Raw genomic sequence first — 24,305 nt, 5'->3', positions numbered from 1 at the left:
TTGCAAAATTGGCCCCCAAGCAAAGCAAGTTAAATATCCCTGTCTTAAAGTTTAAGGATTTTGTCCTTATTCAATGTTTTTTTCATTTACCAAACAGTAAAATTTAGCCAAATATATATTGGAGTATAAAGAATAGCCATTAAAAATGTAGCCTGGTTCTTTTAATTTAAACATCAGCCCTGTATTTTAGTTTTTTGTCAGTTTCCTGTGTCTAATTATCCATAATGAAGAACAGTCATCAGCATACCATCTGATTACATTTACAGTGCTGGCAGGCAGGGAGTGTCTTGTTGACATGTTGGGTAATGTTAAGTTAACAATGTGTCGTACGTGTCTTGAGGAAACTTAACCCCTTCACCATAATTGTCTTTTTTTTCTAGATTCTTTATTTACGCAGTGTTACAAAGATCCAGTATACAATGAAGAGTATACAAAGAGAACAATAACAAAGAGCCAGGGGTATATCACATCAAACAAAGACATTGTAAGACATACAGATATCAAGTGTCTTAATAGCCTTTTTGCAAAACAATGTAATGCTTCAGAAATTCATAAGAAGGAAGGAAACAGTTAAGATGCATGATAATAGTGGCACGTCATCAGTATTTGCAGATTTTGGCTTTAAAATGAAATCTTAGCCAACACGCTGATTTCTGCCAACATGACAAACATATTTGTAAACATGTACAAAACATCAACTCTAAGTTAAAGTATTTTTCTTCACAATCAATGGACATTACATACGCAGAAAAGCATTGTATTTTAAGTCTCCATCTGCAGGTGGGCCATCACGATAAAAGTGTGCATAATTACGCTACAGAAGAGACTTGAAGAAAAAAAGAGGATTATTCGATGTCGGTATTTGTTATCAGCCAAATGAGTTGTTATATATCGGCATAGAAAATGACCGTTTTATGTAACAGTAGGATAAGCACACACGTAAACCATATTTTAGATATTTTAGATATTGAAAAGCCATGAATAATATGGCTGAATTTAATGTTGCCGCTTCAGATTCGGGATCCTGCTATTGTGCATGCACCGTTATGACTAACTGGCACGCTTGCCTAACACAGTGCAGTACTTAATGTTATTAGAATTTAATGTAGAGAGGCCGATTTGCATCGTCTCCTTGTGTTTGTTGGAAAAATTCATGCCACCATAACTCTTGTCCTTCACCTTGAACTCGTTTTCAGAGCGTCTCAGGTCTCTGACAGAGTGGTATGGAGAAACAAGTTTTGTAATCTAAGCAGGGGAAAGGCCATGTATTGCAAGAGATTGTCACAAGAATTGCAATTAAATCCATTGGATGCTCGTGGAGGGAGGCAGGAATTGGAGTAGAGTCCCTCTTGTTGGACCTGTATAACTGGTTGGCCTATTTACACTTTAAATCTTTTAATAAGCAAACACCACAATGCCATCATTAACTGCTTTATGTAGTTAATCTGACCTTATGAGAATGATGAAATGATGTCCTTTACACTAACAAAAAAGGAGATAGCTCAAAACCACGTAATATTCATTACGGCTGTAAAGATAGCATAGATGCAGGTCACCAGGTGATATCACACTATCAACATCTCAGCACAATAAATGCTTACACAATCATCAATAAAATCACTCCAAGACAAGCATAAATAACGTTACTGACTAAGAACAATTCCTTACAAATTAATAACAACGACAACCACACACGGCCAAATTTCCCACAAGTTCCAGTTGGATCATTTTAAATTTCGAGTTGTTAACTTATTTTAATGAACACCACAGAACCTCAACAGTTATATATGTCGTGTTATACTGTGAAGGTTGATTTGCATAAACAAAATAATAGTGAAAACTAATTATTGAATTATTCTCATATAGCTCACAATGTAAACAAAAGTGCAGCCCCACCGACAAAATTTAAAATACATAGGGATTTGAACTAATAACTGATCCTATTTGGACTGAATTTAATGCACATTTTAGAAATCGAAAAGCTTCAAAATCAAAAGGTTTTTTTTGATGCTGTTAGTTTATATAATGCTTCTATACAGCTGCAAAACTTCATATTTGTTGTACGACACTCAAAGGGTTATATAATCATATGCAAATAAATATTGAATGGTTAAAAATATTGCACATTAATTCATTTATTTATTTATTTTACTTTATTCTTGTATTATTGTTTACTGCATGGTCCTCCCTTTTTCCCATTGGTCTTAAACGCAGCATCGAAAGCTTTGCAATAATTGGAACAAGTGTAGCCAATCAAATATCTAGAAGACGCAAAGGCCCGCCCACATGCTTCACCAACCAGTCAGTGTTGACCAAAGTGCATCTGCAGTTCCTGTAGTCAAAAAGCACATTGCTTGGACAGAGAGGAGGAAGCTGTTGACCATTTAATCATCACGTCAGGCTGCTGAGTTTTCTGACATAATGCCAACTCCAAGGTAGGATCTGAATAATAATAGCCTCTGGTGCTTGTACAGGGACCAGTTCTGCCGGTCTGACTGTCTTTATAAAACATATGCTCACAGCAATGCCAGCCTGCAGTGGGTCCACTTAAAACAATGAAAGAAACTGGATTATATCAGACTTTTGGGTTGATGAATTAAGTTTTTGTAAGTTAGGATTTTCTTGCAGATCATGTGAGATTCAAACTGCTGCATAAGCTAAGAGATCTTAACATTCGGTGTGTTTGTGTCTTGTGTTATATAAAAGTTTGGTTACTTGTTATGAATACTCTGTAGACTTTGACCACTATGATATGCTATTGCTTAAGGTTTCATTTGGCTTAATTAATAACAATTTATCAGAACAGAGTTTTCCCGCTGTAACACATAGTCTAAGCATGCATCATGAATGAATGACGCACGAGCTGCACATGTGCCTACATGAAAACATTGGCACATCAGTTGTTCAGAGGGAATAATAATCCTTTATTTTGATCTCTTCAGTGTGCTGAATGCCTGCTTTTCATTTGACTAATCTCCAAATGAATGGGTGGGGGGGGTCTGTCATGGGCAGTTTTATGTTTCTCAATGAAAGCTGAGAATTGATCTCTCTCAGAGTTATAAAATCTCACTGATTAGTCTGTTATATGCTCATTAGTTTGCAATTTTATATGCTTCGGGCGCTATATTTTCTTATCATGCTGATGGGTTAAGATAGATAAAACCTTTATTGATCCTCAGAGGGGGAGTACAAGTTTTGTAGCAGCACACAGACAGAAATAATTACAGATAAATAGTGACAAAAGGACGAAGAAATAAAATAAAAGGTATAACAACTAGTATAGGAGTAGAAGCAAAAATATGAACTGCACAAAAGCAATTAAGACAGTGTTTTGCGGTTAAAGTCACAAAACTGAAACAGATGATTTCTGTCACAGTAGATTGTTTGTGTCCTCTGTTCATCCAAAGCTGGCGAGTGGGAGTCAGCATAATACAATAAGTTTTTGTCCCCCCACAGTGAAAACACACTCTTTGGGATGGGAAATCCCTTGCTCGACATTTCAGCTGTGGTGGACAAAGATTTCCTTGACAAGTAAGTCAAAACAGCTGTTTTTTTTCTCCATTGTCATATTTCAGTGTCTTGTCTGACCAAAAGGCACTGATGTTATATGTTTTTTTTTTTCTTTCCTAAAGGTTTGGACTGAAGCTTAACGACCAGATCCTCGCTGAAGACAAACACAAGGCGCTGTGAGTCAAACCTCCACTGGGACACCACATGGTTAACTAGTGTAAAGTGTTGAAGTTACATGGAACCAAATAAGGGATACGCTGGTCATTCATACCTACTACTCTTGACACTGAGCTGTGCTGAAAATAGCCAAGTTATAAATCAGCCCTCTGTAACTGAGAGACTCAGAACTGGACACGCCCACACATTTTTCTCATACTGAATTTGAGCCAAACCACACCAAGACTTTCTCTGACTTTACTGCTTTGGGCTAAATAGTAAAACTATATTGATATTTTTATTGCACATTTTTAACTGCTTGTCATTAGATTGACACAGAATTATTATTTATTTCAATGAAGGGCTTTGCTGAGCATGCACGCTCCTTTTCCAGAACCTCCCTCCTTCACGTTGCAAGTAGATGGAGCAGTAATATTATAGCCTTCCTCGAAAACGTGGTCCTTAACATAGCGCTTTGCTCTTTTGAAATGCACCTGAAGGTAAACATAGACCAGGGTTCCCATGGTCATGAAAAAAAAAATTCCCAGCCTGGAAAAGTCATGGAATTAGAAAAAAAATAACTGAAAGCTCTGGAAAAGTCATGGAAATTTGTTGTGTAATGAATTGTTAAAGTAATCTTCTGTGGATACCCTCCATTTAATGCAACATAACAGCAAATTTATTTTCTGCAGCTGTTGACGTAACGTAGGTCCAATGTGCTTTCTGTCTCTTCCTTCATTTATGGGAAGTAGCTGAAGTTGTGTTTGAATAGTGTTTAAATATAATGTTTAAAAAAAGCTGGTCAAGTTTGGCAAAAAAAAAAAAAAGTTATTATAGGCCCTTGAAAAGTCATGGAGAAGTTTTGGAGATTTGTGCGAGAAAATGTATGGATACCCTGATAGAGTGTACGCAACAGAAAATTAAATTTACTGACTGACCTCTTTCTTCTGTTTGATAGAGTGTAGATTGTTTCTTTTTAGGGAATTTGTCTGAATGTATTTTAGTGGTGGCATTACAAAAAAATCACCATCTGTAAGCAAGATGATGGGGAGAGGCAGATGTTTAAAGTCTCAATGATTAAACTAGTTCCACATTCAAAAGTAAATCATATATTCCATATTTGGAGTACTTAAACTAATCGAGTGTGAGAATGTATAAAAAATATGATTGAATCATCTTTAAAACTCTCCTTGGTAGAAAAAGACATAAGACTATCTTGACTTACTGCCAAAGTTTCACATTTCATACATAGCAGCATGTTGTTTTTGTAGAGTTGTAAGCTGTGGCCTCAGGTGTTCATGCATTTTATTTGGCACATTTCCACTCCAGACTGGAACTTATTTTCAAGGGTCAGCTCTATACACTGAAGGTGGGCGTTTTTATTCAACTGAGTGCAATAGTTCAGGAGGAAATAGGAAGATGCTCAAAAAATACCATATGTCACAATGACTATGTTTACATGCACAAAATATTGTTTTTTGCTCTTATTCTGAAAAGAACAATATTCATATGAAGCTATTTACAAGGCTAATAAAAGCGAATATTCCACTAACACGTTTACATGCAGCTGTGCATACTCTGATTAACGTGCACTAACAAATTTATCATGTTAATATGGAAAATTAGAATAGCTGGAGATGCTTGTCATTTTTGCTTCTTTTCATCAAAATATGATTTTATTCACCGTTTCCGACCGGTGGTGGACTGTGCAAGCTTAGCCTCCCTCTTTCATTCCTTCCACCTCTTTCTTGAAAATGTCGGCGTGTATTTGTGCATATTCAAAAACCTGTCGATATCCAAGACTGTCATAATATTTAAAAGCAGGTGTGTTGCCAGAAGTGAGGGCTTTTCTGCATGCATCTCTACCCCAGCTTTGCAAACTGTATGTGGTTTGTGTACAATGTATCCATGGCAACGCACAGAACTGACCGTGAACAGGCCATGTGTCGCAACTGCAGTAAAAACCCGACTTGTATTCAGGCTGTATTACATGCCAAAATAATGCCCTTGACTCCTGGCCTATCCCACATGTCCTAATTGGAAAATGTTAAATTTAAAAAAACAGCCTAATTTGGAATATTTAAGCGGAATATGCTGTTTATATGACCTGTATCAAATTCACAGTATTGTCATATTTAGAATAATAAGGGAATATAGGTGTGCATATAACTGTAGCCACTGTTGAGGAAACCTTTTAAGCATTTCACCAAAAACTCACTTGTTTCTTAGCCTGTGATCCAACTTTCCATTAAATTTCATTTAAGGTTTTTGGGTGTCCTGCTAAGCAACAGACAAGATAAACATTGGGACAGAAAACACTTCCTCCTTGGTTGATCAACCACACAGTTAAAGCTGTAGTTGGTAACTTTTCTAAAAATACTTTTTGTTATATTTGCTGAAACTGTCCCTAAATCCACACAGTAGTACATGAGACAGATGATCTGTCAAAAGAATCATGTTCTTCTGCTTCCTTGTAGTACTTCTTATAGTAAGAATCCACTGCACATAAATGAAGACAACCAATCAGAGCGTAGGAGTCTCTAACATCTATCAGCCTCATGTACTGCTGTGCGGACATAGTGATGGATTCAGCAAATATGACAAAAGGTTAACAATGAACAAAACTTCCCGTGCACAGCCAGTGTGGTCGTTTCTGTGATCGGGCAGCGTGTTTTGTCTGTAGCTTCTACAGGTTCGCTCAGTGAAATGACATTCACAGGTGTGATAAATACACGAGTCACACGATTAATTATCAGCATCATTCTTCTTTTTTTCACTTGAGATCATTTGTTATTGAACTCTAAAAAAAAAAGAAACTATGTTGATAATTAATCATATGACTCATGTTATTTATCACACCTATGAATACTCGTAATTTCTCTGAGCGAACCTGAAAAGGCCACAGGCAAGACACGTTGCTAGCTCTAAAATTCCTCAGTGTGCGGTGGTCTGTTATGTCTTTCATGAGAATAGGTTATTTTTATTTTAATTTCATTTTTATTTTAAGGTTTTAACACAATGAATATTTTTTTCCCTTTTGAAACCAACATCTTATTTAGTCATAAGTGGGAGTGTTGGCACTGCAGCCTCTGTAGTGATTCATGGCGTCACTGATCCCTGAGCTTCTCCTGTTAAATTTGCTCATGGTGGAGCTGAACCAGACACTGAATGTAATATTCAGACGTAGCTTGTAGCCAAATTACTTCCTCCATTTGGCCCAGATCATATTATTTTCTAGACCTTTATATAACCAGAGTTGATTTACTGAGCACAAATGCTCTATACAGGAGTTCATGGCTCCACACTCGGGCACATTCACACCTCCGAGCTGCTTTCTACAGCCACAGTGTTATCTGTTGGATGTCAGATAACCACATAACTGTTATCTGCTGGTCACTGAGCAGCTCCACTTGTGCAGTTTGATACCTTGCTCAAGGGCACCTCTGTGTTGGTAGTGTGGAGGAAGGGTCAAGTGCTGTTCTTTCACTGTTTAAGCCCAAATTCAAATGTTTTTGTATTTGCATACTTTTTGCTCCGGTCGAAATGTTTCTTGACATCAGATAGTTGTCAGGACACTTTCTTTGTGAGCACTGGGAGAGCAGAGCTCACTCTTATGGAAACAGCAAAGTATCCAGAATACTAACATATACTTTTTACTGTAATACAATTATTCTTGATTTTAATGGAGAATAAATTAACATAAAGGAATAGTTGGATTTGATGAAAACCAAAAATGCCGTCAGACAAACCTCTCTGATGGCGAACTGAAACCATTATCAATGCTCTCTTCAAAGCCGCCAGACTCCTTTGACAAAAACAGTCGTTTTACCTCATACAACAGGATTAGCTGGTCTACCGCAGCCTTGATTGGTTAGTTAGTTTGTGTTTTTGTGTCTATTTGGTGTTTTAAAAGGTTAGTTCAGACTAAGACTTCAGTTAGGGCAATGTGAACCAGTGAAAATATAAAATACAATTATTTTATAATTATAAAAATTATATTTATAATTAGATATAGTGTACACTTAAACTGATATTGGTTTGTTTTTTTGTTGTTATTGTTATAAAGTGGCTAAAATATGTTTTGCTGCGGCTCCTGTCCACATTCCTTAGCTTCGGTGTTGGGAGTCCTGCCTACTTCTCTAAACTGGGGCGTGCTGACTGCATCTACTGTAGTATTACAGTTATAGACAAGCGACCCATACAGCCCCCTTCTAAAAATCTAAACTATCCCTTTAAAGGCCAAATTCACATGTTGATAAAATAAAATATGAAAGCCTTAGTTTGTTTTTTTTTGCTGCAAAAGAAGTTATTTGTTTGTCTTTATGTTTAGTGGCCAAAATAATACAAAGTTGTCTCATGACGTTTGGTGAAATTTGGTTGCATTTGAGATGGTGCATTTTTGAGCATTTTCACTGTTTACTCATGATCCAACTGAGGAAAAAAAACTGTCCCACTATTCTTTTATTTCTGTTACTGCTTGTGCTGTAATGCAGGATCCAGATGCAGATTAAACATCTGTAAATGTTCTCTGTCATTAAAACAGCTATTTAGAGGATTATTCGGCAGGGTTGTCTGCTGTATAAGAGCTTTCTAGTTTGATGACTTCTAATTTTAGAGTGCATGCTATGCAGTTTCAGACCTGAGAAGCGGTTAAGTCTTATGTCTTGTGCATACATTTAAAGCAAATCACAGTGCTGTTATATCATAAATCACCCGAGTAATCATAAACAATAAATAAATAATGACAGATGAGTACATCAGATCGTCTGTACCTTACATTAGGCTACCTTGTCAGGTCTTGTTACTTGACAAAGGGACACATGTGACCTTGGGCAGCAGCAGCAGCAGCTAAAAAGCAGCATCATCAGCAGTGTTGTTCTCCTCCGGCACAAAGGCAGTGGTGTTATCTTTAGCCCCACAGACACCGTTCCCTCCACATTCTGCACAAGGTCAGGGCAGGATTAACATGCCGCTATGGTGGTTTATTCCCAGCACAATGCAGTTCAACGCATGTCCCCTCCAATACCACACACACCGACATGCTCGCCCTCATGTCCATCAATTTATATCTAAATGTACATGTGATATTTTTATCACAATATCTATTAAGTCACAGCAGCACAGGTTACGACAAACGTCAGGTATATGAGGCGCAGTATTCCTGTTAAGGATGCTGAGTGACTACAAAGTGCAAAGAGGTCATTCACAAGGTCACTGGTCTGCGGAAGAAGAAGAAGAACTTGACTTCAGTGTTGTGACAAATAACACCATTACTTAAAAGGCCACAATAGACTTACAAGTCTAGTCAACTAACACTATTGTTGTGCTCCTGAATCTACAGAGTGTAACGCGATTCATTTTTTCTCCCCATCACCCTGGTGGGAGAGAGATCATTGGATGCAGTGCACTGTGGCCATGCCTGAATTCAATTATCTAGTCACAGCAGAGCCTATATAATCCTGTTGTGGCTGAGGAATTGCCTGCTGTAGAAACCATCAACATCCCTGTTAGTACTGGCTGGGGACTTAATGTTTTTTTTCCCCCGAATAAGCCTCAACTGTGACTTTTGATGCCTTTTCAGTTCACGTTAAATGTTTTACAAGTTACAGTTGGTGTTATCAATTAAGTTGACTGGCAGACAATCACTTGATCACTTTTTTTTTGTTGTTTTTTGTTTTTGTTAAGAATTTGCTGGTGCAAGCTTCTCAGATATACTTATTTGCTTCTTATCTTTGCTTTATATCATTTTGAATTTGATATTTTTGGTGTTAGGACTGTTGGTTGGACAGGGTACGTTTTTGGTGAACTTATCATTATGAAGTGAATGTTGATTGCACAATATAATGGCTATAGACTGGGCCCCTGTAAGGCTCCACTAAGGAATTTGCTCTGCCACCAGCTACAATCTCCTGGCAAAATGAAGGCTTGATTTAAGAAATAAAAGAAGTGTGCCCATACTAAAAGAGGAAGTGTGTAGCACTTTTGTTTCCCCTGGTTGCAATTTCTAGTTATCCCCAGTTACAAAACATTGTTTATGTAAGTTCTGTACAGTTACTATAACCAGTAGTGAAAATATTGGTGGAAACTATGGTAGTTGCAAGACTCTGAGGAAAATGGAAAGTGATACGGTTGTCTTGGCAACAGTGGCGCCAACAAAATACTACTTGGAAATGCTGAAAATTGACAAATTGTCCGCTTTGGATAAGATGCATTGGCATTATTTATTAAGAAAATGAGAGATATTGTGCCAAATTAAATCAAATAATCATAATTGCACTTCTTTAACTTAAATTTACTTCACAAATTTTAGACATGTCTAAAAAACAAATGTTTGTTTAACAAGAAATTAATTTATAGATGCGTGTCAAATTTACAATCCAGAATCCATAACAGAATCCAAACACACATCAAATTGCTACAGGAGCTTTGGTTTTCTATTCCCCAAAAAGGGGCATGGCCTTGACGTTTTGCATAGTACCCAAATGTGCTGGTCCGATCTTTTGGCAATGGGCATATGTAGCTGTGTTGGCAGTGGGAGTGTCTAACAAGTGAGTAAAGTTCACAAACACTAGCAGATTGCTCAAGTGCAAATGCCTTAAAAGTGCATGTTTAATAATGCATGGCTACGTCACATTTTAAACTACTTAAAGTTATGAAAATGTTGAAAAATATTATGGAAAAGTTAGGTTAAAGTTTAGAATATTCATTGGCAAAAATGTGTGGGAACCTTGATTATTAGCTGCAGCCTTGATGAAAGTTAGTGGTGTATCTGCACTGCTGAAAAAACCCTAACTTCCTGGGTGTCTTCACTGCCTTGTGGTTAAGTTGCATACCATAAAACCGCAATGTCCTTGTTCTTTTCCTGCCCCAGTCTCTCTCTCTCTCTCCACGTTTCCTGTCTGTATCTACTTTCTCCAATGCAAAAATGCAGAGAAATAAACGCTAACTTCACATTTGAGTAGATTCATAACTCATGCACTGCCAGAATCACATGCCAATGATCTCATCACTTTTTGCTCCAAAAAAGGCAGCTGCTGCGTATCTATGCTTGTATTTTAAACATTGTTTACAGTGTGGCGGTTGGTTGCAGTAAATGCACGGGTCTCGTACTGTAACTGCTTTTGTTTGGATGATATTTCCACTGTGGTTTTTTGAGCTGCAGTTGAAAGAGCTGCTTTCAGTCGATGTCGGTTTTCAGAGGATGCCTCGGGTGTTTTGATTTTGGGGTATGCGAGGACACCAACTAACCAAAGCGCTGGTGTTTTACTTCCTTTCTGCCTGCCTAGACACGCATCAGTCTATCTTTCAGTGGGTGATATTCAAAGCAGACATTTTGGCTGGCCAGAGCAGGATGAGCACAGGTGTAATTGCAGATGTTAAAACCAACTCAGTTCTGCTAAGTTGAGCTGGCCCCAGGCTCCTGTAATGTTGTGCATGCTGCCTTACATGGGACCCTTGGAACTGAGCCATCATTGCCAAAATATGTTTCAACTCACCTGTGCTTTTCCTGCAGTGACAAGTCAAAATGTCTGCTGTGAAAACGGCCTGTTGTCAGATGTGACGCTGTAGGTCTTGCTCTTTTTTTTTTGTAGTCACTGCTGCCATCATGTGGTAAAAGTATAAGTTTTATATTTGGTACATAGGTGTGTGTTTAATGGACTTGAAAGCTTGTAAAATGCAGGTTATTTATTGTCTTTATCTCAGATGATAAGACAAATAAAATCACACTATATACACAGTAAAATCACAGCATATAGTTGTGTTATTTGCTTGCGTTATCTCTTTACACTGTTTAATCTTTGATTGTAGGCCTTTAAAATATTTAAGTTGTCAGCAATTGGTTGATATTTAGTTTGAACTTTTCCCTTTTTTCCTTCTCAGTTGGGAATATCTTTGCTCAGTATTGACTTGGAGTAAAAGGGGTTTGTACTTTTCTTGTCCAGCAGGGGGCAACAGTAGCCTGCTGTTTGTACCCCAAGGAGTCTCCATAGGAAACAACATGTCAACATAATGAAAACCCGCCTCTTTCTGCAGGAGATTATAATGTGGGCAAATAGACATTTTATTTCAGGATAACTAGGCATTACAGGTTATTTAGAGAACACAGCCTGGCATAATATACCATTCACCCAAACCCTCTTGGGCTTGTTAACCATATCATATTAGAGCTAATGATTATTAGTGTGTCAAATGAGTGAGTCATTGTTACAGTGAGTGTATTGTCACCTCCGAGAGAGAAACAGATCAGCTGGCTCCCGAATATTAGTGGCGTTCAAACATTTGTTTTATGACTCCCTCTGTCCGATGATAATTAATTGTTTACTTTCTCATCTCTGGATGATGGCGTGACTCTTTTCAGAGGTTGTTTGCTCACAGCAATTAAGTTCATCAGTGCTCATCCTCCCTCCCTTCCTCCTCCTCCCTCTCTTCCCGTCTCCCTCCTTTTCTCTCTTTCTCTGTGCTAAATGCAGATTAGCAGCGTCACAATCGCATCCAGAATGAGAGTAAACTCCTCATTATGCCGTGTGACCCTCTGCTGCATGAATAATTCAGGGCTGCAGCGTTAGTGGCTGGCTGTTATTAGCATTCCGGATGGCGAAGGGGGGGAGAAGGGGAGAAAGATGGGAGTGAGAGAGAGGGTGGGAGGCTCATATCACTGACAGGGCTGACTCAGGGGGATCAGCGCTGGATTGAGACACACATCACACACACATCATCACACGACACAGGAGATCAGTGGAGGTGCCTCTCCACTCACACACCCCGCTGTCTGTGTACATCTTACACACCCCTGCTGCTGCCGTGCAGCTCAATCTGCTTACTGGGAGGAAAACAACAAAGGCCCCTCTCACTGAGTACATGCTAAACACTCTGGCTCCTGGGTGTGTGTGTGTGTGTGTGTGTGATAGATTCTGCTCTGTAAACACACTTGACTCTACCCCAGCTTTTTTTTTTTGTTTTTATTTTTTTAATATATAACGAAGCGGATTGTGAGTGCTAGAAACCCCCGGTGGAGCTATCCTAGTGTGTCAGGAGGAGAAACACTCCTCCGTGTGTGTGTGTGTGTGTTTGTGCTCACATGCAAGCATGCGTGCAGGAAGCTGCATGTGCTTGCCATGGTGCCACTTCACTGGATGCACTCATGCTTGACTGAGTGTGTAGACACATTACAACCCCCCCACCCCCACCCCTTTTTACTTCCCAGCTCCCTTGTCTGTTGCTGAGGCTGAGTGCTGTACTACAGTACTTAAATTCACCTCCGCCGGCCTGCTGGGGGGGTCACAACATCCGGCTCCCCCTGCCGCCGAGGGCAAAGGTCGCGGGCCTGCATCCATCAGCCGACCTCTGAGCCAAAGAGAGTGAGCAGAGATTAATGGCACTCAACTGGTAATTGAGACATCAGAAACATGTTCAGCCGCCAGCCGCGCCGCTCTTGATGTTTTATTGATATGCATGAATCTGACGATTTGGGGCGCTTGCATAAATCCGACATGCTCACCAGAGCCATGCTCAACTGTAAGAAATGTGGATCTAGACCTTTTGAATTATAAAACAAAGAAACTTTTCAAATGATCACAATAAAGAACATCTTGTCCTGCTCTTTTTTTGCTCCACAAAATAGGTTAACACGCTGTGATGCATGGTGATTGCGCTGCATTTAAAGCATACATGCTGCATCATGAGAGATGGCTGATGCAATCATAATTAAGGCTTGTCCTCTGGAGCTGCAAATGCCTCCCTCTTGTTGATGGCAGCTGCCAGCAGGTGGTGCCAGAAGGAAACATCACAAGTCAAAGGGAGTGTAACAAACATAATCCACATCTCTGTGCATGTGGGCGACCCCCCCCCCCCCCTCCTTCAACTCCCCCCTTTTTTAAAGAGCGTTTTATAATTAAAATGTGGGCGTCTCAGCCAGTACATACGGCATGTTCAGTTCAGAAAAGCATGCTCAGGGCTATTTTTAGTCATCTTTGATCCCCAGCAGCCACACAGGAAAAGCCAATGATGGCAGCAGCCCGTACACACGGAGGCTAGTTAGTGTACTATCTGGTGCTGATCATTTCTCTACACCTAGCCTGTGCGGGGGTAGAGATGGGAGGCCTGACTGATGAACAGCAACACTCCCCGTGTGTTTAAAGTTCACACTGGGCCATATGGTCTCCGCAGTAGGGGGTGTTGGTGAAATTATTCACACGGAGCGCTCTGAATCACCAAGATCCTGGTATCAACCTCCAAGATAAGGGGAATGTCTCAAAGGCTTTGTGCTCCGGCTTCAAATCTCAATCCTCAAGAGAACACCAGAAGCCCCATCCTTGCTTACACGCTCTGTCTTCCCACTCTCTCCCTCAATGTGTCCCTCTCTCTCTCTCTCTCTCTTTCATGTCCACACACTCGCACTCCCTCTCCCACATCCACACAGTACAGTGTGACAAACAACGCCACCCTCTGCAGCGCGAAGCCAAAAACCTGTGACATTTTAGAGGAAATAATATGAACTCATCCTCCATGACCAGATTTTGCCCCCGCTGCCTAATCCTTGAGTGCAGCCTAATTAAGTACAAACAGCAGTCGTCGGTTAATGCCAACAAATGGGCTGTTTCTGCCGCCGCTGCTGCTGCTGGATCGACCGATTATTTAAAGGATGCATATTTGTTGTTTCTGCATTCTGATGCAATTACTCACCCATTACGACCATGTAATTGTGCAGCCATTAATTGTGCCTCCAGTCCATAATGCAAAAAGGCTCATTGCTGCTTTTTTTTTTTGCACCCAGGGACTCGAGGTTTTCTCAGCCAAACACGGATTCACCCAAATGGATTGAGATACCTGAACGATGGCGATATCAAAACGCTTTTGTGCAAATCAACATTCATCCCTTACCGTAGTGTATTAGAAGATGTCAGAGGACGGGAACAAGGCCTCGCTCGCTGTTTGAATCATGACTCATTTGTGTTCAGTACTTTTATGCGCCTCATTCTTCACCATCTATTCCCGTCCTGCCCTAATGTTCCACTGATAAGAATGTCCTATTCATTCTGTGTTCTTCACCAGTTGCTACAGAGAGCGAGAGAGAGACGGACTCTACAGGCATTGAATGAAAAGCACATCCATTTCTGAGGGGGAGCGCGAGCACGGTAGAAGATAATTATTGATTTGAAATAAGAAAAGATAAGGCTCAACCTTGAGCAGCCCGGCGATAGCGCGCAGAACAGAATAATTAATGGGCCTGTCTTGTGTCGGGACAAGCTTTCACACTGAGACGAGCGTATTGATTTTAAACAGATAAACTGCGTAACCCTTTGTGAAGGGTTTGACAAACAATTTAATTGGGGGGAAAAACAACAATATTCCTCACCCTTTCCATCTCCCTTTCATCACGTCCCCGAGCTGTTTTTCCTCCGCCTGACCTATGGAAACAATTACTGTGCATCAGGCCTTGTACTGCCTGCAGACTACCAAGGAAGGCATGGTGTTGGATGCACACGCTGATTGGGGAATCTAATCAATGGTGGAACCTGTCTCCACTCCAGATGCCTGTGTTGAAACTGGGATTACCAAAGCCTTTTAGCTGCACGGCCCCCCTCTCTGCTTCTGTCAGAGACGGAGAAAGATGGATCTGCCTGTTTAAATGTACCTGCCTGCTATGGCTGAAGCAGAGATAATTTACTGTTCCTGTACAGCCCTCCTCCTTCCTAATCCCCGAGGAGAGCAGCAAAGGAGCCCCAGTCCTCTCACTTCTTCCCTTGCCCTCCCCTGATTAGTGATAGGGGCTGTTTGATCATGTTTCCCTGCCTGTCCATGTGATTTGTAAGCTGTTTAAACGTGAACGAGGCAATTAAATAAGGACGAACGCAGGAGAGTGGGTGCCGCGGTGATCATTAGCGATGAATTACCCCGGTGTGCACTCAAACACTCGGGAGGACTTTCAGGCGGACCACTCCCGAGGATCCAGATCCAATCTAGCCATTGATTAACAGAGACTTGTTCTTCCTGTGAAATCACTCGACGGGGATTTTAGGGCACTCATCCGGTCTTATCGAGATAGGCTAACATCAAAGGCGAATGAAGAGGGATTGGGTAAATGGGCTCGCCTTGCCCTCCATGTAAGAGACTTAGAGGAGCAAATCTTGAATTATTGCCTCATGTAAATAATCTACTTGGCTCGTTTTTTTTTTTTTTTTTTTTTTTTTTGGTGGGGGGACTCATGAGTCACTCGGGGCAGAGAACACTCATAGTTCTTTGGAAGCTCTCATATTTCCCTTGATGAGAAACAACGGTGGGGGCTTCATTCCCAGGAATGTAAACAACACGATGTTCCTGACTTGTGTGATCTGCCCCAACAATCTGAATGTGTTAAGCCGGGGAGATGTAGAGGTATTAGTTTTCGAAGAGGACTCTTGTATCCTCTGAATACAAATATTGCATTCAGTAGCCTAATTCCCCTAATTTGATTTAAGCTGAATAAATAAGTGCTTCTATTAGTCTCAAATTGGAAGGTATGAAATTGAAAAATAGCACGGCGCCTTTAGTTAAGAGTGGTATTTAAGCAGAGTGTCAGGGGGAGTCTCTTGTAAAGCATGTGTTATATAACACAGGCTGTCTGTACATTAGTGGAATGCATGGCATAGTTGGAATTGCTCCTCCATTGAACAACACTAGCAGGTTTTAAAAGCAGAGGTTACTGGCTGAGGACATTTTGTTCAAAACAATTTCTTTTTCTCTGCTCCCTCCCATCGCCAAGTGAGCTCAGACTGCAGTAGATGGAAAGGGATTTTCTCTTCCTAAATGGCCAAGGGGGCCGTTTACGGTGTCACTACTATGGGATCACATGATGTTTCAGGGTGTAAAGGTCTCGAGGCAGCTGCTCCTTTTCGGATGGGATTTTCGAGGCGTCCAAGAGCAGGGCCCCATGCTGTCTGCACTGAAAGGTGGAGCAAATACTTCTAGGAAGAAAAAAAAAGCTGAAATCCTCAGAAGCTGTGTGTCTATTTGAAATGGGTTCTGGAGTCCCTCGGCTGCCTTCATGTTATAAACACCCACAGTGCTCAAATTCTTCCTTTGTCAAGGAGTCATAACAGGTGTCTCAGGAAGGATTTTTTTTTCCCGGTTAGCATATTTTCCACTTGCATGGAAAGTTTTTTTTTTCTTTATTGGGAACATTCTGCCCTGGGTAGACCCCTTGCCTTGAGACATGATATGCAGACTTTCTTTGAAGCGGTAAAGGTTACTTTCACACTTGCTCAAAATTCGGCCATGCCTAGTTAAACCAGGTTGTGCTGAAGTATTGAACACCTCTGGCTGACATATGTTGGTAAGCCATGACGCGCTTTGCATACATATTACTCCTGTCTGCAGTGTGAACATACACTGAACGAAAATTTAAATGCTGCAATTTTGTTTTTGCTCACATTTTTTTACACGTTTAAGTTAAAGATCTAAGATGGGGTTTTTTATGCACCCGGTAGGGATATTTATTTCAGATTTTGGTCACAAACTTTGTTAGTGAGTACTTGTCCTTTTCCAAGATTAATTTGGTAGTATGTCCAATCAACGTCTTAACGTTTGTACAGAAATTCTTCTGTAGTGTAAACTAGTCTTCGCATCAGCTGTAATGAAGGCTGGTCTCAGACGATCTTGTAGGTGAAGACTCTGGAGGTGGAGGTCCTGAGTTGGTGTGGATTCATGTGGTCTGCGGTTGAGAGGCTGGTTGGATGTACTGCCAAATTAAAGGAAACAACACCGGAGATGGCTTATGGTCTTAAAATGAACATTAAGTTCACGGATAACAGCTCTGGTGGACACTCCTGCAGTCAACACATTTAAAGTGCACATTTTAAAGTGGGATTTTATTGTGACAATCCTAACCTGTGTAGTAATGACACTGTTTAATCAGCATTTTTGATATATCACACCTGTCAGGTGGTTGGATTATCTATCATGCTCACTAACACAGATTTTGACTTGGGTTGTCATACTATTAATTTTTAAAATTGTGATTAAGCGCAGAATTTCAATTGTTAATGATGATTAATCACAATTTTTAATTGCTTTTTCTTCAATTCCTTTATTTTGTAGTGCAAAACATATGAAGTCTATATTAACAAGGTAAAAGAAATTGAATGACAGCAGAAAGACTGCATGGGACGAGCACAAAGTGGGCATGTCTGTAAACAGGAGACTCATGGGTACCTACAGAACCCATTTTCATTCAGATATCTTGAGGTCAGAGGTCAGGGGATCCCCTCCAGAGAAGCTAGCATGACATGGATTTCTTAGGTTGTCTAGTTTCACGTAATACCAGAATCACCACTCTAGCTTCAAAACTCAGATCAGTACGACGTCTTAAAGACGGGAATATCAATGGGCGATTAATGTAATAAAAAAACTAAAATGTCATGTAGAGCCTTAATCACATTGCAATTTATGCGTTAATGCTGACAGCCCTAATTTTAACAAATTTGTCAGTTGAGTGCATGAAAAAAAGTCTTAGATCTTTAATTTGGTGAAAAACGGGAGCAGAAACAAAAGTTGTGTTTAAAATTTTGTTCAGTGTACAATACACACAACATACTTCTTGATTCAATTCCCAAATTTAACTTTGCACCCCCAAAATGTGCAACCATTGACCTCCACTAAACATGTTGTCTTAATCCTAAAAAGGAGAAGCATTGGCACGCTGTAGCAGAGCCTTTACGTAACCAGCACCCTCCTGGGATCACACTCAAACAACCCCCTCTTATGCATTTAATTTAAGGTGGAACTACACATAGCACCAGTGGGAATGGTATGGTGCACCTTGAACTATTTACCTTGTCACTGGATTTTTTCCCCCTGATGTATACTCTTACAAATAGACAGTCTTCAATTTACAGTTGTTGTTGTATGTGGCATATCATCTTGACTGCAGTTAGGTCAATTTCCTTAGCAGAGTGGACACATTTATATAGCCAGCCCCCTGGGAAGCTGTTTGTGTGAACAATGTGGAGAATACACATTATTCATGTTCTCCGCTCCCCAGATAAAGACTCTATCTCGCAGCGTAGACCAGCTTTGCATCATGTTACGCCTCAGCATTGAAGCTATTGATGTTTGAAATGGCAGTATGATGGGGAAAATACAAAAATGATAGAACAGCCTTCAGTATTTTGCTGGAAACCCAAGGGTGTTCCTGTGGTTTATGTTTGAAAACTCAGCGATTGTTTACTCCCCACTCCCCAATGTCATGTCTGTTTTCTTGACTCATTGTGTTTAGTCTGTTGCAGTCATCTCTAAACTCCACTGTACGGTTCATACATCAAACATTTAATCAGATGTGGTCTTCGCGCTAAACAAGCAATCCAGCTATGAGGTGCCTGCACACAAGAAAACTGTAAGACTTGTTTGTCTAATTGCTCTGAAAGCGTCACCTATGAAATACAAAATGGCTGCCTGTCTGGAAAGATAAATAGTGAAAGATGAATAGTTTCTTTTATTTTCATGCATCCCTTTGAGGATGCAGTTCAAGTTCCTTCAGGAACAACTTTCACTGCTCATCTTGCTTTAATACTGTATGGCTAACTACTACCATGTGTGGACAATATTCCTCTTTCGCTTTTATCAAGTTGGCATTTAGACCCTAACTGCCTCTTTTCAACTCCAGCGACATTTGTGGTCAAGTATCCCATTTAATAAACTCCAGCATTTGCTTGCAGCTTTTTTTTTTCTCTCTATCTTTTTAGGCAGTTTATACAAACAGTTTGCACCTGGAATGTCAAAGTTGAAGAGGGCCAAAAAAATGTATGCCACTTTGAAGTTTATTAGATTGCAGAGTTGACATGCTGCTGTCTTCTTTACAGTTGGTACAAAGAGGGGGGAAAAAAAACCCAAATAAACGCCTTGATGACTAAACCCGATGATTCTTCCACAGTTGCCAGAGGATACATGTAAAGATTGTAGAGTAGCTCAATGACAAACAAGTTGGTAAGCAAACGAAGACGTCTAAACAAGTTCCCCAATGCATAAATGGTTGAATATTTAGCTAAAAATCATAGTTATAAGTTTGAAATAATTCCCTAATACTAATGGATAAATGGGTGCTCTGTTACCTGTGTCTGCTATAGTGACCAACAATATTTGGACAAACTAATTACGATAAACAACATAAATTTATATGACTTGGCATCCCAAGGCTGTAGAAGGCTACATACCCCAATGCACTATACCTCCACTCACATACCTTTGTATGCGACCTCATTTTGGGACTGAGTGCATACACTTTGCTTGAGTTTAAAAGTTACAAATTCCTACAAGCTCATTAACATTTTGCATTAGCTTGGTGCAAGATTAGCTCTTTTACAAGCCAGCAAACTGCAGGAGCACAGTCAGGCCTGCAAAGTAAGGTGGCATTCCTCTTTTTGGTCCAGTTGGCCTATTTAACCAAATAAAATTTAAAAAAAATAAATAAAATTTAAAAAAAAAAGCAGGCACTGGAATGTAGCGTTCACCTCACACGATGGCACTCCAGGTTCACATGATGTGACTTACCTTTACAATTTGCTAAATGTAATGGGTAATAGGCTAGTTTGGATTAGCAAAAAGTAATGGATAAGCAGTCAAAGTAAGTAAGTAGTAAGTAGTAAAGTAAGTAAGTAATGGATAAATGGTTGAAATAAATAGCAAAACTGGCAGATAAAAGTAGAAATCCTAAACTGAAATTCCTTGATAAATAGGCCTAGTTGGAATAGCTAAATATATCTAAATCTTGGCATGCTAGCGTGCATTTAGAAAGTATAGTATAGTTTAGCATGTTGGCATGTAGGCGTGCTAACTTTTAGATGTCGACATACTAAGTTGTGTTAAATGCGTGTTCAGCATGTTAGCAGGTTGTGATACGGATATGATTTTTCCAGCGGGTTATGTTTACCTTATTACAACTGAGACTCACTGAAATTTGCTAATTCTGTCCCTTGTTAGTGGAAAATATGACGTGTTGATTTAGTGATGAAAAGGCTGATCCTCAGAGTCATTACGATCCGCTCTCTGGAGACCACAAATGTCTGTGTTCATTCTCTATGTGCACAGCTGCTCTTCAACTGTACCTGTGTAACCTCTCCTAATGGATTTTGTATTGACTAATTTCTGGTGCTTATGAAATGAAATTTCTCCTCACTCCTCCTACACATGTTGTAATGTGACAAACCTGTAGTCTGTTCATGTTACAGCTGGTTGTATTTGGTGTTTACACCAAGCCTTTATCAGCAGGTCTGGTCAAATTCACTCTGTGGTTAATCTTGAATGATGTAACAATTTTCGTATTTTTTTGTTTCAGGTTTGAAGAAATCGTCAAGAGGAACAAAGTTGAATACCACGCCGGCGGTTCGACCCAGAACTCTGTGAAAATTGCTCAGGTTAGTTTTCTCTGGCCCTCTGCAGTGTGCCTGAGTGTGTTTTGAATATACAGTGATGTGCTTGTAACCTAAGGTCTGTCATTCTGGGAATACAGAGCATAGCTGCACAGCATGCTGACATATTACAGTTCTAGGTGTTGTGAATTCATCAGACCTGCCACGGAAAGAGAAAGGCGGGGAGGATTCATAATATTTGCAGTGTTATCTAGTTGGCCTAATTTCCTGAGACATATCAAACATCAATTAGAGAGAATTACAAGTAGATGCAATTAACGTGTCACAACAAATTATATCAAACAAATGCTGATCCTCTCTCTGGCTGTTAGACAGATTTCAGCATCTAAAAGAAATTGGTGATTGTCCAAATCTAAAATGGCAATCTGGATTTGAGAAGATTATTCACTGAATCCTATTTTTTTTTTTTTTTTTTTTTTAAGTGACTGCAGTAAGTCTTTGAGTTTGACATGCAGTGATTAGCTGCTGATAAGGCTTTGGTCTGCTCACAATAAACAAAGAAAAAGCACCCAGCTGAAAAATAATTCTCTTCCAAGGAGAAATGAGTGCAGAAGCTAATTGAGAGGCTGATGTTTGTGAAAGCGCCGTCTCTTTCTTGTGTGTGGAGTGCTTTTTTTTTTGTTTTGTTTGTACGTGTCAGTATAGTGTGTATTTGTACACATTGGCTTGTGTGAGTGTGTGTCTTAATGTGTGGTTTTGTGTGTATTTAGCACAAGATAGATACAGAAAAAAAAGCAGGCAGGCCCTCAGGCTGCCACCATCTCCATGCATCCTTTAAAAAGAGACGCAGAGCTGTGCACCTTCATACAAACACTCTTTAATTATCAAGATCAGAAGCGTTTACATAAATCTCTGTCACTCACAGGCATTAGCTGCCAACTTGTTTTATTCTTTAGGCAACAACTCCCCCGATTTTCTTTCGATCTTGTGTGCTGGATGCAGTTGGATTTAAAAAAAAACTCACTTTTCCACTTGCAACCTTAAAAAATTGTAATTCAACTGAGATTATTTCCTCGTTTCTTGTCATTATACTAGCTAAAGCCATAGATTCAGTTCTGTGTGCTGCAGTTAAGACATAGACCTTGACAAAGGATTTTCCATGTTTTATTTAAGAAGACACTGAAGGAAGTGCCCCAAGGTGCGTATCAAGTCCTTTGTGAAATCAGATGGAGAAGGAGATTTTTATTGCAGGCCCTCGCTGGAGAAAGAGCCGTCATGGCCTCTGTGCCCCCATGAGAAGCGTTCAGTCAACTAAATTGGTCTTATAATGGCATGGCAGACCCCAGTCAAATGTTATTCTACTCTGTTTATTTGGATATTTACCCCCTTCAGAGAGAAGATGTCGAGCTGATTCCGAAATGCTCATGATAACAAGAGTGTTTTCGTCCCACACCCAGAAGTCTCAGAAACAGTTTCTGTCAATATATACCTTGAAGCGCTGACTTTTCCACATTCCACTTTCAGGTGATGGTGTTCTTTTATGAAAAATGTATAATGCATAACCGGCTCCCAGATTATCACATTGTAGCACTTGCAATATGTGAAACTTCAAACCCCGCTGTATTGTGGAAGCTGAACCTTCAAACACGAATGATATGCACTGCAGCACTGAATCCACATCAAAGGGCCTGGTGACTAAATGAGATGCTCGATCCAGGGCAGGTTTGCTCAGGAGCACCACCGCCGCTGGAGGAGAGAGAGGACTGTTCAGAGGCTTTGCACAGGAATCGCTGCACACGCTGGGAAAACCCAGGGTGTGGGAGGATCAATGCCTTTGCCAGTAGAACTCGTACTTTCCTCCAAAACCTAACCGCTTCATCGGAGGCTGTAATAGGTTAAATACTGCCGCTTCATCTGAGTTAAGATTTCTGTGCTATCAAGGAAAACCTAAACCACGGCTTTAAGGAGATGCAGAATCGATGGTAATTGGATTTAGTCAAATGAGAATTGACCAAGCTGCAGCTTAGATGGATAAGTATTGTTTCCCTTTAACCACCGTCTCTGCCCCGCGCTTTGATCGAAATCAGTTGCAGTGTTTGTAAGTCGTCGATTGGTTGCGCTATTTTTAGCACTGGGACTTTTTTTTTTCATGCAGTATGCCCCTAATTATTAAAATTCAAAGCAGACATCATGACAAAGTCCCAAGGTATCGACACATTTGTACTTCCTTATCTGCGCCCCAGTGCTCCTAAATAAGCCTTAGATTTTGTTTGGATTGAGTCAGTGAAGTTGCAAGCTTGTATGCAGAGCTTGTCTGGCTCTGATTCTTAAGAAAAAAGTGCAACGATAGAAGTGGGTTGGAGCTTGCTGCCTTTGCCCAGGCTCTAACAAACACCATGCCCTGAAGGGGCATCCGACATAAAGGGCTCACCTACTAGATGTTGCTGGGCTGTAAGGTAACAAAAACCAGCCCGGCTTTGCTCGCTCACATACAGCCTCACACATCAAAGGGTCTCTCCTCAGATAGGGCACGGCGGGAAACAATATTTTTTTTTTACAGTCATTTACAAAGTTGAAGGGGGGGAGGAAAAAAAAAGTGGCCTTTTCTGAGCATGTGATCCAGAATTTGGTACCGCCGCTGAGCACTCATGGTGTTTATCACAGGTGACAGAGTCGGTGGTGCGAGTCGGTTGACTGGAGGGCTGTATCAAGAAGCACAGTCAATTCATTTAGACAGAACATCAAAGTCCTCCAACAGCTCCTTAGGGCCAAGAGATTGAAGTCTGACCAGAGACAGGCTCATAGGGAGTTATTGCTGCTGCCAGGGAAGTAGATCCCACTCCGAGTACCTCGTGCAAACCGTGCATTCTCATTATGGTCGTCACAAATCAACAGCATTGACACATTTTATCTCTTTGTACTGTAAGCAGACTTCATAGCCATTCACCAAAGGGACAAATCGCTATGTCTAAAAAGTTCTGATCAAGCATGTTAGCGTTTTCTTTATTTAGGTTATGCGCTTTGTTTGCACATCTGTATCATCAATTCACCGTGATGTCTTAATTATTGTTTGGAAAGTGAAGACTTTTGAAAAATCTGCCGTCTCTGTTTTGGTTCTGATGCCTGTTTAACATTTCCTCAGACTTGGTCAATCGTGGAAGGGGTGAATGGGGCCCAGGCTTAGATGTTGGCTCTGAGCTCTTAATTGGAAACGCATGTGCACCACACTGTTGGAAGTTGTATTTAAAAAACAGAACAATCCCACAGCACTACTTGACTTTAAAAAAAAAAAAAAAA

At 40.3% G+C, this 24,305-nt stretch overlaps 1 protein-coding gene across 3 annotated transcripts in view; it reads left to right on the top strand.

The window, feature by feature from the left end:
* LOC121958367 (adenosine kinase-like) overlaps positions 1-24,305 on the top strand; it is a 131,298-nt gene that overhangs the window by 1,782 nt on the left and 105,211 nt on the right. For 2 of the 3 annotated variants that reach the window (XM_042507255.1, XM_042507256.1), the window contains 3 exons: positions 3,457-3,531; positions 3,633-3,686; positions 20,975-21,053. In XM_042507255.1, the coding sequence (XP_042363189.1) occupies positions 3,457-3,531; positions 3,633-3,686; positions 20,975-21,053 (208 nt within the window). Of the gene's footprint in view, positions 1-2,343; positions 2,436-3,456; positions 3,532-3,632; positions 3,687-20,974; positions 21,054-24,305 lie in introns of those variants that run through there. The other variant, XM_042507257.1, reaches the window with a different exon arrangement.

This window comes from Plectropomus leopardus, chromosome 19, assembly GCF_008729295.1.
Source record: "Plectropomus leopardus isolate mb chromosome 19, YSFRI_Pleo_2.0, whole genome shotgun sequence".
Classification (NCBI taxonomy): domain Eukaryota; kingdom Metazoa; phylum Chordata; class Actinopteri; order Perciformes; family Serranidae; genus Plectropomus; species Plectropomus leopardus.
Note: the sequence above shows the minus strand (reverse complement) of the source record. Positions and strands in the feature narration are given on the sequence as shown.